At 51.7% G+C, this 17,745-nt stretch overlaps 5 protein-coding genes across 5 annotated transcripts; 4 read left to right on the top strand and 1 right to left on the bottom strand.

Moving 5' to 3' along the window:
- Nucleotides 1-78: 78 nt before the first annotated feature.
- N7459_005954 (uncharacterized protein) lies at nt 79-2,005 on the top strand (the record flags this gene model as incomplete). The annotated part of the gene is made up of 4 exons (XM_056945138.1): nt 79-301; nt 352-524; nt 599-836; nt 1,176-2,005. The coding sequence occupies 4 exons, from the start codon at nt 79-81 to the stop codon at nt 2,003-2,005; spliced, it is 1,464 nt and encodes a 487-aa protein (XP_056799473.1).
- A 667-nt stretch (nt 2,006-2,672) lies between these two features.
- Nucleotides 2,673-3,156, bottom strand: N7459_005953 (uncharacterized protein; the record flags this gene model as incomplete). Its single annotated transcript, XM_056945137.1, has 3 exons — nt 2,673-2,751; nt 2,806-2,896; nt 2,961-3,156. 3 exons carry the CDS (start codon nt 3,154-3,156, stop codon nt 2,673-2,675), a joined length of 366 nt encoding a protein of 121 aa, XP_056799472.1.
- Nucleotides 3,157-4,509: 1,353 nt separating this feature from the next.
- On the top strand, nt 4,510-6,892 carry N7459_005952 (uncharacterized protein; the record flags this gene model as incomplete). The annotated part of the gene is made up of 6 exons (XM_056945136.1): nt 4,510-4,753; nt 4,814-5,318; nt 5,726-5,899; nt 5,989-6,157; nt 6,228-6,500; nt 6,557-6,892. The coding sequence occupies 6 exons, from the start codon at nt 4,510-4,512 to the stop codon at nt 6,890-6,892; spliced, it is 1,701 nt and encodes a 566-aa protein (XP_056799471.1).
- A 915-nt stretch (nt 6,893-7,807) lies between these two features.
- Nucleotides 7,808-13,243, top strand: N7459_005951 (uncharacterized protein; the record flags this gene model as incomplete). The annotated part of the gene is made up of 6 exons (XM_056945135.1): nt 7,808-7,846; nt 7,915-7,935; nt 8,076-8,102; nt 8,170-8,541; nt 8,616-12,836; nt 12,887-13,243. 6 exons carry the CDS (start codon nt 7,808-7,810, stop codon nt 13,241-13,243), a joined length of 5,037 nt encoding a protein of 1,678 aa, XP_056799470.1.
- A 3,116-nt stretch (nt 13,244-16,359) lies between these two features.
- Nucleotides 16,360-16,661, top strand: N7459_005950 (uncharacterized protein; the record flags this gene model as incomplete). Its single annotated transcript, XM_056945134.1, has 2 exons — nt 16,360-16,438; nt 16,501-16,661. The coding sequence occupies 2 exons, from the start codon at nt 16,360-16,362 to the stop codon at nt 16,659-16,661; spliced, it is 240 nt and encodes a 79-aa protein (XP_056799469.1).
- Nucleotides 16,662-17,745: the final 1,084 nt, after the last annotated feature.

Here is a 17,745-nt window from a genome sequence, read left to right as displayed (position 1 = left end):
ATCTCCATCGTCGGACCGTCCAACAGCGGACAGAAGTATATGAGACATTGATAGTACACTCTGCGCTGGTCCTCGAGAATGACACCTCTCCTAGGAAGGTATAATGCCACTATCCGGCTAATTGAATCCACCCAACTCACACCAATCGAGCACTCGATCTGGTGGTCCTTTCTCGACGGGGCCGTCGACCCAGAATATGCTGCTCAGTATATTTGGAAAATGATCCAAGGCCACCCCGGCCAATCTCCTGAGCAAGTGTTGCGAGAATTAAAGCTTGAATGGAAGCTGCTCGTCACTAAGTGTCCGTCAGAGCCTAACGCGATGCTCTTCCTCCACTAAAGATCAAGTCAGTGGCCCGGCGAGACCATGTATCGCCCGAAGCGCGAGCTTTAGTCGAATCTCGGGACGATTCTCAGTGCTTTATGCTGAAACAGAAGCCGTCGGACCCCGACATATCCATTTTTGTCGATTATGCCTGGGTAATCCCACCAAGCCTTTTTGATGGCAGTGACATGGATCCGCAGGTAGGCTCTGATCAGGCACCTAGAACTGAAAGTAAATTGATGACCTGGCTGAAATGGTATTCTGCTACTACTAGGGCTCTCTTTACCCCCTTCTGCAAGCCTTCTTGAGCCCTGCCAAGACATCCGAGCTTCAGGCCCTCTTGCAGAAGAAAACGTTGGAATCCCAACTGAGAAACCTAATCTTGCTCTCCCCTAGCATACATTCTGCTTTTCGGAATGGACATATCCAAGTGTTTCCCCCAACAGATACTGAGGACCAGTGGAATGATGAGACCGAGATGAAAATCAAATTGGCCAGCGAAGTTTTTGTCGGTATCCCTGTGAATCTGACTCACACTACAAGCATTCCCCACTGACGTCTTTCCAGTACTTTGTCTCTAGGCAATGGCCTGAACCTTGTGATGGGCTCTTTCTCAGTGATGGAAACCCATGGAACCAGTCAATTCAGATGTTCAACATGAAGACTCGAGACGCCAATCTTCCTCTTCCAGATCCATTTTTATTCCGAACTCATCACAGAATTGCGACCGCTTTGCACTTGTTCTATGTTGAAGAGCGAATCTCCAAGGGTTGGCCGTCACCTCCGTTATGTATAAGACACTGACCCCCGGAATAAGAACCTCTTGAGGCTGACTTGGCCACTTCGTTTAGTCTGCCTGAACAAAACGACACAGAAGATTTTCCGATCTCTCTGGAATCTCGTGCCGAGGTTTATACGTCTTCAATGTTACCGGGTCCTCCTAAAACTAGGTAGCTACCTCTACCCGCGGTCCTTCACCGGCCTCGTCCATCGGCTACCACTTGGGCTATATGCAAAAGAATGCACTGGCTCTTCTCAGAACGAGGTTGAGGCGTTGAGGTTAGTGGAGCGATACACTTCGATCCCAGCGCCCCTGTGGGTGGATGATTACCAAGGGACGCACCCCGTTCTTATCATGACAGCCATTCCCGGACAAACACTGGATACGGTCTTCCATCGCCTCTCGTACGCAGAGCGTGAGCGGTTATCAAAAGATCTGAGGGGGTGTTTGTCACAGCTGTGGAGGATTCCGAACCAGACTTCGCACCTCTTCAGCAACAGTCATGGAGGCCCGTTGAAGGATCACCGTTTACCATGCGGCACCTGTGGTCCGTTCAACCTGATTTCTGAGTTCAATCGCTTCCTCGTCCACAGATACGTGCGCAATGAGACAAAAGCTAAGATTGCGGCCGTCCACGGTCGTCCGTACCGATCTGTGTTCACCCATGCCGATCTTCACCCTAGCAATATTATCATCGACCGCGGACGCCTGTCTGGGATTGTGGACTGGGAATGCGCTGGTTTCTATCCTGAATACTGGGAGTTCACAGAGCTTATGTATGGTGCAGAAGGATCTCCGGGGATTCAGCGGATCGTTCGAGATGCATTCGCAGGCAATGACTATGAGGAGGAGCTAGAGGCTGAGACGTCATTATGGAATGACACACCACTAGGTATATAACCCTGGGAGATCCTAGCCGTGCGTTGCTATCGTACCGTATGTAATAAACATACGCTCCAAAGGTAAGGTAAACCCGTATGTAGAGACCTAGATCATCGACATGTATTTTCCTTTTTAGAGATTACAAGGTTGCAGAAACTCGGAGGCCTGGGTGTATCCAGGTGGCCTCTACTCTGTGATCACGTAGCCTCCGCTGACAGCGAGCTAGACGATCAGGTCTAGTGTCTACCGTCTCTTTTTTCTATGAAGAATTCCACTTCTAGAAATTATTCAGCCATTTCACTCAGAACAAGGGCATTTCTTCCTATCATCATGAGCTTGACGAGCTTAGAGCGCACATCAACACTCGAAGGCACTTCTATCAGAAGCGAGACCTCCACAATTTCTCTCCGTTCCGTGCAAAGAATATACTAATTGGCCATATAAAATGTCCCTTATTTACAAGGCAAAGCCCTAAAGTGGCAGAATTACAACATTGGATGATATATTTGGTGCAATCTTCACAGCTAGCTTCGCAGTGTATTTTCCGTCTCCGCTCCCAGGTCCAGCTCCTCCCTTACGACCCTGAAATGAAGAACTTTAAGGCAAGGAATAGCCTCCTTTCCACTCATGACATTTTGAGCGGCCCCCCATTTGACAGTCCACCGCCTGTATCATACTATGAATATTAATGACAGAATTTATGGTACATGAACGTGCAATCGCCCGTGGTGTCGCAGTTAAGCGGGATTTCAATGCCCTGGAAACTATACGATGTTAGCTATAAAGCTCCCTATTAAAATAATCAATGAGTGATATACCAATTTTCAGGGTTGCAGTAGGTGATTGGCAGATGCCCAGAATGGTAGTTATCAGTGAGGTCATAATTCAGCGAGTAGCCATCGATGCAGGCTTTATATCAAGGATTAGTTTATAACACAGAATGGGGAACGGAATCCATGGCCTTGAGACATACGAAGATTCTTGTCCCTTGATTTGATAGGGCCATAGCATGTCTGGACTTCGCCCGCTGTTTCCGTCGCTAAGATATACGAGGTACCATCATCAACGTAGGTCGTCTTGCCACTGAGTTCAAGACATGCCAGAGCAGCAGAGGAGAGATCCATGATGATGACAGTTATAGCCAAAGCCTTTTGGCTGAAAGCGATCATTTTGGACGACCAAATCACAGTAAAGCAAAAGATAGATGTTTGTGGAGTGAATTAATTCTTTCTTGAACAGCGCAACTGCAGTGCCTTTAATATATTAGGTAAACACGGGTCTCTGTGCATATACAAGACCCATGATATTCATTTCGTCCTCTATGAAAATAGCCAATCTGAGTCTACTAGATAGACCTGTCAGCCCCCTGAATCTGACTGTTAAGTACTGGATGCCTTATATCACTGAGTGAGTTTCATCCGTATCATAGGGATCCGTATATCGCTGGGTGCCTTAAGTACTTTCTATACGAGGAATAGCCGAATCGTTTAGGGCCAAAAATGGACCCTGCCGCCATAATTCAATTGTCTTATGCGAGTCCTGAAATAGCTATGGTTTATTCGAAATAAGAAAACTAACTTGGATTGACATGGATGAGGAGTGGATAGATTCCTTATAATTCTCGTTGGCTGGGATTGTGAATACCTTTCATAGAATCTAAGAGATCTTCTATACTTGGGCTCCTGTTACGACCCCGGCCCTCGCAGGACAGCACATATGGTCTCTATGGGCCGCCGTACCGCGCAGGGACTTACACCCCTGCGCACACACAGATAGCACGCCAGCGATTAGTTTACACTCAGAATCGAGTCATTGGTTTCTTCACTCTAATCCTTTTATCAGCTCATCGGACTGCCTCGCAGAGCCAGTCCTAACAGCTCCACCCTTCGATATTTTGGGGCACCAAAGATTACGACGCCTGAATAGGGGCCTGACTTGTGGATTTATGCTAATACAAGGTTTAGACAAATTTTACCACCAAAAAAACTAATTATAGACCTTACCTATTCGGGAAATCATAAAGGGGTGGGGCTCTCCTGGGTCAGGACCTTACATGTATGTATGTATGTATATATATATATCTACATATATATCTTCTATTTATAGTATAAGCGATTCCTGGGCGCTTAATAAACGCTTATACTATCACCTTGTTAACTTACTTTTTCTTTACCTTAATATATACCTAGGTAAGATAATAGCTAAGTCCGATCTGTATTTATAATATGTAATAGCATGTTAAAGCACGCTAACTGTAATATTAGATTTTCCGCCCCCTTCGAATTGAGTAGGCTTACTGGAGACCCACATTCTACTGTAGGTGTCACAGTTATACTACTCCTACTAGGAGTAGTACTAATTCCTACACGGGTTTAAGACGCAATTTTCGCTACACAGGGGCCATCCGGTCTTGCCGCAGGATTCACGGGGAACTTAAAAGCAGTGAATCACACCAAACGGCGCATTTTGAAACCAGATAATAGACCTGGCTGGGAGATCCAGCCCTGGAAGTTGTGGCGCAAATGCTGCTTAGCATTCTACTACAAGTCTTTTTGGCAGCGGTTGTGTTGGCCGTGCCTGCATTCTTCAAACGAGACAGCCCGACGATATCGGACAAATTCGCCACCGCTCAACAGCGAGTCCAGGCCGTCGACGCCGCCAGCGATGCCTTGACTATATCCAAATCTGTGCTGACTGCACCGGAGACCATCATCGATGCAATCCTGCCCAATTGGTTCTACCCAACCGATAAATCTACAGTCCTGGGTGTGTTCGACACTAGACTTATAACATCTAATTGAGAATTAAGTGCTAATCATTTTATAGAGGTCTTTCAAGATATCACCGGCCCGTCGCCGTACGACGGGAGTGAGCTTCTAGGTGAAGGTTTTATTCGGCCGGACTATCCAGATTCCCAAGGGAACTACAATTGTCTGCCAGAGGACGACGCGGAAACGACTACTTATGAAGGACATGACGCCGCCAGTATAGTCATCTGCGACCGTGGTTTTCGCAATGGCGGGATCGATAAGAGTTATGGGACGGGCAACTCCAGAGTTGAGGCAGTTACTTGCGATTCTTTGGACACTCGGGTGTCAGATGCGATGGTCACGCTCGGGTCGATTCTCATCCATGAATACTCGCATTGGACGGCGCTAGTCTCGCCACCGTTGAAGGAAGGAACTGATGACCACACACATGCGACGGCGTACGATACCTTTGTCGGGGACAAAGCACTTGCTCTTGATAATGCCGAAAGCTTCCACTGGTTTGCAAATCAGGTCTTTTGGACGGTGAAATGCGGTCGTGCCTTTGCTGCCCCCGAGCCAGGGTGTGATAACTGATGGTACGAGGATGACTTTGAAACATGTCTGTATAATAATCAATATCAATGGCCAGTATCTTGGCAAGACGATGACTTCCTGTTGTTACTATAATCTTCATAAAATGTGCTTCATCGCTTATCTGGTCTCGTCGCGACGAAGAGCGGCACTCGCATATAATATATACCCACGCAGGAGGTCGAGATGAATGCGACGTGAAGATCTCGGTCAAGGACACCTTTCCTGCTTCTTCAGAGTGGAGAAACTCAAGACCAGGTGGAGCCAATGTGTCAAAGCTCGACCATTTCACATCACAAATCAGAATGCGCAGGCTTGAATTCTTTGGAGTTCGTCTTGCTTTATTCGCCTGCTTTCCCCCTCCATCTTTTCCACTCATTTGGGACTCATGAAATAGAGCCAGGTCACGTGTTCACCGACTGCATCTCCCGTGTGGATTCGATTCCAACTTGATTGCAAACCCTCTTGGAGCGCCAACTGACTTCCTTCAAGGACAGCTGCTCAATAAGATGGCTCAAGAGAACCCGGGACCTGTTAGTGGAGGCCGACTCCTCAATACGTTTATTAATCGGTTAGTGGGGTGACCGACTAACGCTATCGATGAAGCGAAAACAGTCTGCGTTTCACCAGTATGGACGATCAAGGCTGAACACTCACTAGGTCAGTCGAGGATTATGTTTCCGGTTGGTCTAAATTATGGGATGCGGGCGAGAGTGACCTTTGGGATCGGGGAAAGGCATCTCCAGCATTGGTCGATCTCGTCGAGAAGGAGAAGCAGCTCCTCAACCCGATGACTCCAGAGGGTCGAAGAAAAAAGGCCTTGGTCCCAGTCAGTATTGTTTCAATTGCAGCGACTAGTAAGTCTGAAAAGAAGGCTCCCACTAACTCGCGGGTAACAGGGCTGCGGTCGAGGTTATGACGTGGTCATGTTAGCACTGCATGGATTCGACGCGTACGGTCTGGAGATATCAGAGACGGCAGTCAAAGAGGCGGAAGCCTATGCAGATGCCGAAATAGCGAGCCCCTCGTCATACCATTTCGGGCCTGACCAGCATTGGTCTGGTTCCCGCGGCTCTGCCACCTTTCTCCAAGGGGATTTCTTTTCCTCTCAATGGGCCTTGAAAAGCAGTGTCGATCATTCGACCAAATTCGATGTCATATATGACTATACTGTGAGCGTGCTCCAGCCCTCTGGTTTGAATGTTTGAGCGACTAATATACTGGCTAGTTTCTGTGTGCTCTTCACCCAGAACAGCGAAAAAGCTGGGCCAAGAGTATGGCGCGGGCCGTTAAGCCAGGTGGTCTGCTTATTTGTCTGGAATTTCCAATGTATAAAAGCCCCAGGCTTCCGGGGCCTCCGTGGGGCCTTAAGGGGGTGCACTGGAATCTACTCTCTCAGGGACTGGACGGCGTGGTTGTCGGGGACGTGGGAGATGACGGAAAAGAAAAAGATGCCGAAGAAAGGGAGGACGGGGAATTTCGTAGAATATTGTACATGAAGCCTGCTCGTTCTTATGAGGTGGCGAAAGGAACAGACATGCTGAGTGTGTATACGCGGAAGTGAGGACTGCGCATTGAATAGCACAGCTTTTGCCTTATTATTTATTAAACCATGTTGCAAACCCACCCCTCGGCTGGCGTGACAATACAATTGGCCGAGCAGATTTGATCTTTGCTGTGTTTATCGGGCAGGGGCGAGATAACCCCCCCCCCCATGATGGTAGATTCTTGTATAGCGGCTGTACTGGCTGCGAGTAAACAACCATTATGGAAACCGAAGGTTGGAGATAACCTCGGGATTCTCACAGAACGCAATTGCCCTGTGAGCTTACAGCCTGGTATGTTGTCGAATATGTCCTAACTTAGATAGTACCAGTCTGAAGTCGTTCAGCCTTTGATATTTAGGCTTTGCCATTGGGGAGGAAAGGTAGGACGCTTTTGGTGCCTTGCCAGATATGACTGGGAGATAATTGGATTTGGCATTTTGTCGCATCCCTTTCTCCAAACATACTCTATCCACATGGGTCGTTGACCTAGCTCGCCGAGTTCTGAGCGCTGCCGGAGAATCCAAGGCCCAAGGCTGCCGAAAGCATATCATCTTGCTTGAAATTGGGCTCCGAAAGAATCTCTCCAAAGAAACCTCTCCCACTTTTCATCTCTGAGCATCTTCCTGCACGTTCCCATCCACCTTCACGTTCGGCGTGGGCCATTGAATGACGCACGATCAATCCCCAACGCCGCCAAGCGCCCGTCCCCTCACGTGACGCTCCCCATAAGCGACACCTCAGCAACGACAACAGCCGGACCTCCTGAGGTCACTTCCGCTTCATCAGATTCCCCCATTCCCCCTCCCTTCCACTCCATCTTCCTCACTCCTTCCTGACTTCATTTCTCCCTTTCTCTCCTTTCTTTCATTTATCTACTTTACTTGCGTGGCGTTGCCTGGGGTGGTCAAGGTCGTACTGCGGCCTAAGTAAATATGGCGCCGCTTCCCATCAAGTTTACAGAGCTGGTCAATGTACGTTGCCTCTCCGAGTGCACCCCCAATTTCCTACATCCAGAACACTGACAGCTTAATCTCCACAGTTGACCAATGTCGGCATTGCGGTACGTCCCTCAGCCCTCCTGCGCTTCCCCTCGGGGGTTGCTTCGCGACAAGCTCCTGTTGCCAGACAGATGCACCGGTCGCCCCGGAGGACATCTCGACACCTTTATTGCGGCTTACTGACATTCTTTCTTCTCTCTAGCCGGCATCTATTGGCTTCACGTCATGTGTGAGTACCCTACGCCCAACCAAAACAAAGACGGTCGGACGCGGCTAACGGGCCAATTCCTTCACAGACTTTAGAATCGGATCACTATGTCTGTGTCCGCCAAAAGCTCGATGAGGACGAGAAGCCGCAGGTTATCATCATCGACCTGAAGAACAACAACGACGTCATGCGCCGACCGATTAACGCCGACAGTGCGATCATGCACTGGAACAAGAATATTATCGCTCTCAAGGCTCAAGGGCGAACAATTCAGATCTTCGACCTTGGCGCAAAGTCAAAGCTCAAGTCTGCGGTGATGAACGAGGACATCGTCTACTGGAAGTGGTACAGCGAGAGGTCCCTGGGTCTGGTTACCGACACTGCCGTCTACCACTGGGATGTCTACGATGCCACCCAGCAAAGCCCTGTGAAGATGTTCGATAGACTTCCCAATCTCTCGGTACGTGCAGCATGATGTGAAAAGGGATGAACAATGAGTTCAGTCATTCTGACTTGCGAATGCGTTGACTTTAGGGATGCCAAATCATCAACTACCGCGTGAACTCCGAAGAGAAGTGGATGGTGGTGGTTGGTATCAGTCAACAGCAGGGTCGTGTTGTCGGTTCAATGCAGCTCTACTCGAAAGACCGCGGGATTTCGCAATTCATTGAGGGCCACGCAGCCGCTTTCGCCTCCATCAACGTTGAGGGCTCTCCCCTACCCCACCACCTCTTTACCTTTGCTGTCCGCTCTTCAACCGGCGCAAAGCTCCAGATTGCCGAGATCGACCACCAAGAACCCAACCCTCGATTCCCGAAGAAGGCCGTAGAGGTTTATTTCCCTCAGGAGGCGGTCAATGACTTCCCTGTAGCCATGCAGGTGTCCACCAAATACGATGTTGTTTACCTCGTTACGAAGTACGGCTTCATCCACCTGTACGATCTCGAGACCGGTACTTGCATCTTCATGAACCGCATTTCCAGCGAAACGATCTTCACCACCGCCCCCGATGACGACGGCGCTGGCCTGGTCGGTGTGAACCGGAAGGGTCAAGTCCTGTCCGTCAGCGTTGATGAGAACACCATCATCGATTATCTGATGGGCAACCCGGCTATGTCGCCTCTCGCGGTCAAGCTTGCCTCTCGAGCTGGACTCCCGGGCGCCGACCACCTCTACCAGCAGCAATTTGACACCCTCATTAACAGTGGGAACTACCCCGAGGCTGCCAAGGTTGCTGCCAACTCGCCGCGTGGTTTCCTCCGCACACCAGAAACTATCAACCGTTTCAAGAATGCTCCCCAGACGGGCCAGATGTCCGTCATCTTGCAGTACTTCGGAATGCTGCTGGACAAAGGATCTCTCAACCGCTACGAGAGCGTGGAGCTGGTTCGTCCTGTGTTGCAGCAGAACCGCAAGCATTTGCTGGAGAAGTGGATGCGTGAGAACAAGCTGGAGGCCTCTGAGGAACTTGGAGATATCATTCGCCCGTACGACATGTCTCTTGCTTTGACTGTGTATCTCCAGGCCAATATCCCCCACAAGGTCGTCGCTGGGTTCGCGGAGACGGGCCAGTTCGAGAAAATTCTCTCTTACTCCAACCAAGTGGGCTACCAGCCAGACTACACCCAGCTTCTCCAGCACATTGTGCGGGTCAACCCCGATAAGGGTGCGGAGTTCGCTACTCAGCTTGCCAACGAAGAGAGCGGCGCTCTAGTGGATCTTGATCGTGTGGTTGATGTGTTCCTGTCCCAGAACATGATTCAGCAGGCCACCTCGTTCCTCCTTGATGCTCTGAAGGACAACAAGCCCGAACATGGTCACCTCCAGACCCGACTTTTGGAGATGAATCTAGTGAATGCGCCCCAGGTTGCGGACGCTATCCTCGGCAACGAGATTTTCACCCACTACGATCGTCCCCGTGTCGCTCAGCTTTGCGAGAATGCTGGGCTCATTCAGCGCGCCCTGGAGAACACCGATGACCCTGCTGTCATCAAGCGCAACATTGTCCGGACTGACAAGCTGACCCCTGAGTGGCTGATGTCCTACTTTGGCCGCCTGTCTGTTGAGCAAACCCTTGACTGCATGGACACCATGCTCGAGATCAACATCCGCCAGAACCTGCAGGCTGTGGTCCAAATTGCCACCAAGTTCTCCGACCTTCTCGGCTCTAACCGCCTCATCGATCTCTTCGAGAAGTACCGTACTGCTGAGGGTCTTTACTACTACCTTGGAAGCATCGTCAACCTCAGCGAGGACGCCGAGGTGCACTTCAAGTACATTGAGGCCGCCACTGCCATGAGCCAACTCACCGAGGTCGAACGTATTTGCCGTGAGAGCAACTATTACAACGCGGAGAAGGTCAAGAACTTCCTAAAGGAAGCTCACCTGACCGAGCAACTGCCCCTCATCATTGTCTGCGATCGATTCAACTTCATCCATGACTTGGTCCTGTACCTCTACCAGAACCAGCAGTTTAAGTCCATTGAGGTGTACGTGCAACGTGTGAACCCTTCGCGTGCCCCTGCTGTGGTTGGCGGCTTACTGGATGTCGACTGTGACGAGAGTATCATTAAGAACCTGCTGTCCACGGTTGACCCATCCGTCATCCCCATCGACGAGCTTGTTTCCGAGGTTGAGAGCCGCAACCGTCTCAAGCTGCTCCTGCCATTCCTTGAGGCCACCCTGGCTAGCGGCAACCAGCAGCAGGCTGTCTACAATGCCCTTGCAAAGATTTACATTGACAGCAACAACAACCCCGAGAAATTCCTCAAGGAAAACGATCTGTATGATACCTTGACTGTCGGAAAGTACTGCGAGAAGCGCGACCCCAACCTCGCATACATCGCCTACCGCAAGGGCCAGAACGATTTGGAGCTCATCAGCATTACAAACGAGAACTCCATGTACCGTGCTCAGGCTCGTTACCTTGTTGAACGTGCCGATGCTGAAGTCTGGAACTTCGTTCTGAGCGAGAACAACATCCATCGCCGTTCTCTTGTTGACCAGGTTGTCGCCACTGCGGTGCCGGAGTCCACTGAGCCTGACAAGGTTTCCGTTGCCGTCAAGTGTTTCCTCGATGCTGATCTCCCAGGTGAGCTGATTGAGCTGCTGGAGAAGATTATCCTCGAGCCCTCGCCCTTCAGCGACAATACCAGCTTGCAGAACTTGCTCATGCTTACTGCTGCCAAGGCTGACAAGGGCCGCTTGATGGACTACATCCACCAGCTCAATGAATTCTCCGCTGACGAGATTGCGGAGATGTGTATCAGCGTTGGACTTTATGAGGAGGCTTTCGAGATCTATAAGAAGGTCACCAACCACCTCGCTGCAGTCAACGTGCTCGTTGAGAACATCGTCAGCATCGACCGCGCACAGGAGTTCGCCGAGCGTGTCGAGCTGCCTGATGTCTGGAGCAAGGTTGCCAAGGCGCAACTCGATGGTCTTCGTGTCTCCGACTCGATTGAATCTTACATCCGCGCCGGTGACCCGTCCAATTACAACGAGGTGATCGAGACTGCCACTCATGCTGGCAAGGATGAGGACCTTGTCAAGTTCCTTCGCATGGCTCGCAAGACTCTTCGGGAGCCTGCCATCGACACTGGTCTCGCCTTCTGCTTCGCTCGTCTGGACCAGCTCAACGAGCTTGAGGACTTCCTCCGCTCCACTAATGTGGCTGATGTTGAAGCGTCCGGTGACAAGGCCTACGCGGAGGGATATCACCAGGCCGCCAAAATTTTCTTCACTAGCATTTCGAACTGGGCCAAGTTGGCGACCACTTTGGTGCATCTTGAGGAATACCAGGCTGCCGTGGAGTGTGCCCGCAAAGCCAACAGCGTGAAGGTCTGGAAGCAGGTCAACGAGGCCTGTGTTGACAAGAAAGAATTCCGCCTAGCTCAGATCTGTGGTCTCAACCTTATCGTTCACGCCGAAGAGTTGCAGACTCTCGTTCGTCAGTACGAGCGCAATGGCTACTTCGATGAGCTCATTTCCGTCCTCGAGGCTGGTCTGGGCTTGGAGCGTGCTCACATGGGTATGTTCACCGAGCTGGGCATTGCTCTGTCCAAGTACCATCCCGACCGCGTGATGGAACACCTCAAGCTTTTCTGGTCTCGCATCAATATCCCCAAGATGATCCGCGCCTGCGAGGAGGCCAACCTGTGGCCGGAGCTTGTCTTCCTGTACTGTCATTACGATGAGTGGGACAATGCCGCTCTTGCGATGATGGAGCGTGCTGCCGACGCCTGGGAGCACCACTCGTTCAAGGATATCATCGTCAAGGTTGCCAACCTGGAGATCTACTACCGTTCACTGAACTTCTACTTGCAAGAGCAGCCGCTCCTGATCACCGACCTGCTTCAAGTTTTGACTCCCCGCATTGACGTCAACCGCGTCGTGCGCATTTTCCAGAGTTCGGACAACATCCCTCTGATCAAGCCCTTCCTGCTGAACGTGCAGACCCAGAACAAGCGGGCTGTCAACGACGCTATCAACGAGCTTCTGATCGAGGAGGAGGATTACAAGACTCTGCGTGACTCAGTCGACAACTACGACAACTTTGATGCCGTGGACCTTGCGCAGCGCCTGGAGAAGCATGACCTCATCTTCTTCCGCCAGATTGCGGCCAACATCTACCGCAACAACAAGCGCTGGGAGAAGTCGATTGCCCTCTCCAAGCAAGACAAGCTCTACAAGGATGCTATTGAGACGGCGGCTATCTCTGCCAAGTCTGAGGTTGTGGAAGATCTTCTACGCTACGTATGTCTTCTTCTCTTCTTGATGATTACGACAAAGCTAACTCTGAATAGTTTGTGGACATCGGAAGTCGTGAGTGCTACGTGGGCATGCTCTATGCCTGCTACGACCTTATCCGCCCCGACGTGATCATGGAAATCTCATGGCGCAAGGGCCTGCACGACTTCACCATGCCGTTCATGATCAACTTCCTCTGCGAGCAGACCCGCACGATCGAGTTGCTCAAGAAGGACAACGAGGAGCGCAAATCCAAGGAGAAGACCCAGAAGACCGAGGAGGACAACACCCCAATCCTGGGTGGCTCGCGCCTCATGCTGACCCAGGGCCCTGCGCCCCCCGCCAGCCCGATGCCGTACGGGCAACAGGCCAACGGTATCGCACCGCAAGTCACCGGATACCGTGCGTTCTAGAGCGATGCAACGATTCGACCCTCGACCCTGTTTTGCCCTTTTTCTCTTCACCCCCTTCTTCTACCTTTTTCCCCTACTTTTTTCTATTATGTGTAACATAAAGCGCAGTGATGACCTCTTTGGTGCGAAAAGACACGAAGATCCATAGCAGAGGAGAGTGGGGAGATGATCGGAGGCGCATTCTTCATGACGGCCCGCTAATTTGTGTTTTTCTTTCCCTCTTGAACTGTATCAATGTATTCTGATAGGCTTTGCTTCTTGATCCTGCGGTCTCCAGCCGGGGCCGCGGGCGGCTGTGTTCCCGTAATCGCAGTGCGCTGCATGCTCCCCCATCCTTCGCCGTTGCCTCGACTTGTACAGAGTATGATTGGAGTGGTCGCCCTCTCGATCCGGCGTTGCACCGGGGGTGCCTCGCCAAGCCGCCAAGCTCTATCATTTCAGACTACCGACTCCGTGCAAATCGTATTCTCGCCTGACGACCGCTGCGCGCAAGGAACGCCCAGCCTCGGCGGTCGCACCGTCAGTATCCATCCGGCTCCGCCACCGCTGGGACGTCCTTGGCGGCGCCGAGCGCCCTAGGTTGTTCAAGGGGTTATGGAGACATCCGTGGATGCTTTGCTTTTGCTGGATGATCCTACGTCGTTCATCTGCGTCCACTTTGCGTCTCCCGGCACCGATCCCGGTCTTCGCGCTCCCGCCGCTATCTCTCCATCATCCGTCACCCTCGGCCTCGGGCGAATGGACCCCAGATCTAGGTCCGGGGTAATCTTTACCCTGTGGAGAAGTAGCGACGCTGCTCGCGATACGCGGGATGGATTGTGGTAGTGACTTTTTCCGTCGGCGGTGCTGTGCTGCCTGCGATACGCGCGCTGCAGATTCCCTTCGTGCGAAAAGGCCATGGCTGCTGACGTGGAGGGGCAGAGGCAACCTTAGGTTCGGTATGTACCTCGTGGGGACCCACAGGTATTGTACTGACGATAGTTACTGGAGGAGCCTAGGTCGATCGGGATGACGTCGAGGCACGCAGGAGACTACAGTAACCAACTCGTTCGCTAGTCCGGCATGACCTATGGAGCTCCGGTGGAGGATGCAGATAAGCGGTGATGTGCGTGCGCGATGCGACGCTCTGGGCGCGGCTTATCAGCGAGACGGCGTCGAATTGGACGAGGAGTCTGGGCATCTGCAGGCGATCATTCGCATTTTTGAGTTGCCAATTCATCCCGGTGGTGTCGCCAGACGAGCTACTGCACGGTGGGGATGGCCGAGGGAATCCTGCGTCAGATGCAGCGAACGTCGTCCGACATCCACCAAATATAGCTCGCTTGGCGGCTGCGCTGACAATCATGCCAGCATGTCTCGACCCTCCTGGGCCTGCAGGAAGGGTGAGCGTCGCGTCCTCCCGAGGCGGGAGATCACCGCAGCGCCAAGCAGCCGGGAGAAGCAGACGGCGCGAGGAACGGGGCGACCGGACGAAGCTCTGGTGGTCTGCACGCAACGGGTACACCGGCGAGGACAAAAGTCCCCAGAGGAGATCCTTTCCTCTAGAGAACGGACTCGCATGACCCGAAACAGATTTCAGGTCGGCCAGGCATGTTCGCTGGAGCAACGAACGAGACAAGCGGGCGCATCTAGCGCGATTCGTGTGCCGAACAGGATCGGGGTGGATTGCCCCGAGGGGAGAGCCTCGCTGGACGAGCGTAAAAGAAAAGGGTCCTTTTATATGTACCACGACCCCGGTCAATTGGCAGCATGAAGAAGTCTGCAATGCTTGCATGACAGCCAATCTGATTGGAAGAGTGGAAGGGGCTGAATATTTCTTCAACGTCAAACGGGTCAAGTGCCAGTTATTGCCCCGACGGTCCACTCCTCTATATCCTAGACTAGCGGCTTCCAACCGGTCAAGACTCGTCTCGACATGAAGAACCATTCGAGCGAGGAGACAACTGTTCCGCATCAGGACATGTTGAATAACTATATCGGCGAGGTTTTGCCCGATCCGCCCCCGGGGCCAGCGCTCACCCTTTATAAATCCTGTCGAGGGATTGAAAAGGCAGGGTGAAGCAGGAATGGGGCCAGGGCTGTATATAGCAAGTGATATACTGCCAAATGCGTACAAGTTTGATTGCCTGGCCCCTTCCATCATCAATCCCCCTAGGACTAGTCGCTCCGAACTCACACCCGCTGCTTTAAAATATCCAGGACATGTAACGCTCTTCTCTCGTCATCTGCTCACCCCAAACCCGTTGGACATGGCTGGCCTCTCCTGGGTGCTTCGGGGCCCATGTCTCTGGGTGCTCATCCTCGCGTTGTTGATACCCGGGTCCGCGGCCCACATGGTTGATGAGGATTCCTGCAGAGACGTGAGACAGTATGATGATTCAGGGACGGTCATCAGCTACGGCGACTACTATGACGTTGTTCGTAATGCTCTCAGGGAAACGAATATGATAACTAAGAAGGCCACGAACACGATGAAAAAAGTTGAAACTCGTCAGGCGAACAGTTTTGATAGCCAGAGGGTGAAAGGGATCTTCAGCGAACTCCAGGGGTTTTACGGTTCTCCCATCACACGCCAGCCTCATTGGGCCAACGTTGCAAGTGAGATTCTACCCTTCTATGCCTGCGGGCCCCGTCTCCGATTCTCCCTGATGTTCTGGCTTATGCTAATAACGTGGTAGCAAATACTCAAAAGTTGTACGATTATCTCAGGGGCCGGGACAGCAGAGGATCTGTAGTCTATTGCGGGGACGCGTATCTCGACCGATGGTACTTTTATCAAGATGGAAGAAAAACGAAAACCGTGCCCGCCCAGGATAAAGACAAGATCGTTGGTTACAGATACTGGGGTAGGTTGCCGGCTTGCGCCCTCGGTCCTTTCTACTCCTGCGTGCCTGATCGCTCTTGTTGACTGTCTTGAAGACCCGATTCTTGCGGCACACGGTGAAGACCCATGGTACGATCTCAATGAAGAGTCCTGTTCTACCTCTCAAGACACAATTGCCAGAGCGGAGAAAGTCTACATCCGGGTCTGCCAGAGCGCGTTTACGAGGATACGCCCAACGATTGGCGAGGCCAATAGCAGGACGGATTGGGGCGCTGCACGCTGGGATAACGCGATGGGCAGGTACTTGAATCACTGGACTGACTACCTCAGCTATGTCATTCTTCACGAACTGATCCACCTGCTATTTGACTGTGAGTTTTCGGCCGTATACCGCATCATGCGGATCTCAGTTGACTGAGTTGATCACCTACAGATGAGGATGAGGAACTGCGACGACCGGTCTGGGATGAAGCATTCAAGTACGAAATCAAAAAAGCCTACCGCTACTATGGCGCGAAGGCGCTTTTAGAGCAAAGACCGTCTCTGGTCGACACGAATGTCGATAGCCTTGGGATGATCATTGTGGGTAAGTAATCTGGTTTATCCCGTATAGTGGTTCACTCATACTGAGTTGACCGAAAACAGCGATTTATATGAGGGGCACGTATTGGCAAGATGGACTCGCCTATAGGGATAACTGCGATGGTTGATATGGATATTGCCCTGGACAATCAGGCCGGGTGCGAGATCCCCTCGTTTCCCGAAAAGAATTCGCGATACGGCGTTGGCCCTTCTCCCACGTATGTACATAACTTTTTCCGTTCATGGTTTGGAGGACGGGGAGCAAGGCCGTTGCTGGCATCCATACAAATATAATTTGATACCTAGGTATGCTTCATCTCCCTAGATTCAAACTTGGTATTTCCACCTTGGACATTCTCGTCATCACATTCAACCCACCACCATTGCCATCGGCAAATAAGAGAATCGCTGACGATGTCTGTCACTTGTAAATGCAAAGTCATAAGGTGGAGTGGTGAGAAACTCGCAACTTCCAAGCTTGGCTGCCACCTGGGGCCTGTCAGCTTATGTCAGCCATATAGTCGAGCCCCGACGCTATCCGCCCTATCGAAACGGAGCGCGTTCGCCGATGCCCCGGACTCGACCTAAGTCTTCCGTCTGCGACATTCGAAAACCCGAGGTTAATGGGGGGCGGGGGGTGGACCTAATCCACTCTGGACCTTCACGGTGTGGAATGAGATCATTGGTTTAGCGCCGACCTCGCTTGGCGGGGATTGGGGGGGGGGGAAAACTAGCAAGTCGATCCTAGAAGGAATTTCCCCCGGTGTATGGAATATGGATTATTGCTTTTTTCTGGGTCTCGGTGTAGGAGTGTATTTTACCTTTAGTACCAGGATTGCTTGGGACTAGACCAATCCTTGGATCTTGGAATCGCAGCGGCCGGTGTACCGGTGAGACTCGCCAAGTACCTGTTACCTCATTCCGGCAGTCACTACGCGCCCCGGAAAGTATCTGGGACTTGCAGAACGGCCTCCACGGCCTTCCCCCCCTCCTGCATTTATCTACCCTTCCTTTCCCTTCTCCTTCACGCTCGCCTTTTTCTTTTCTCCCATCCACTCTCCTCCCCTCCGCCCCATTCGAGCCCTCACCGGGGTTT

The sequence above is a fragment of the Penicillium hispanicum genome, assembly GCF_028827665.1.
Source record: "Penicillium hispanicum strain IBT 35686 chromosome Unknown utg000005l_segment0_segment0, whole genome shotgun sequence".
NCBI lineage: Eukaryota > Fungi > Ascomycota > Eurotiomycetes > Eurotiales > Aspergillaceae > Penicillium > Penicillium hispanicum.
Note: the sequence above shows the minus strand (reverse complement) of the source record. Positions and strands in the feature narration are given on the sequence as shown.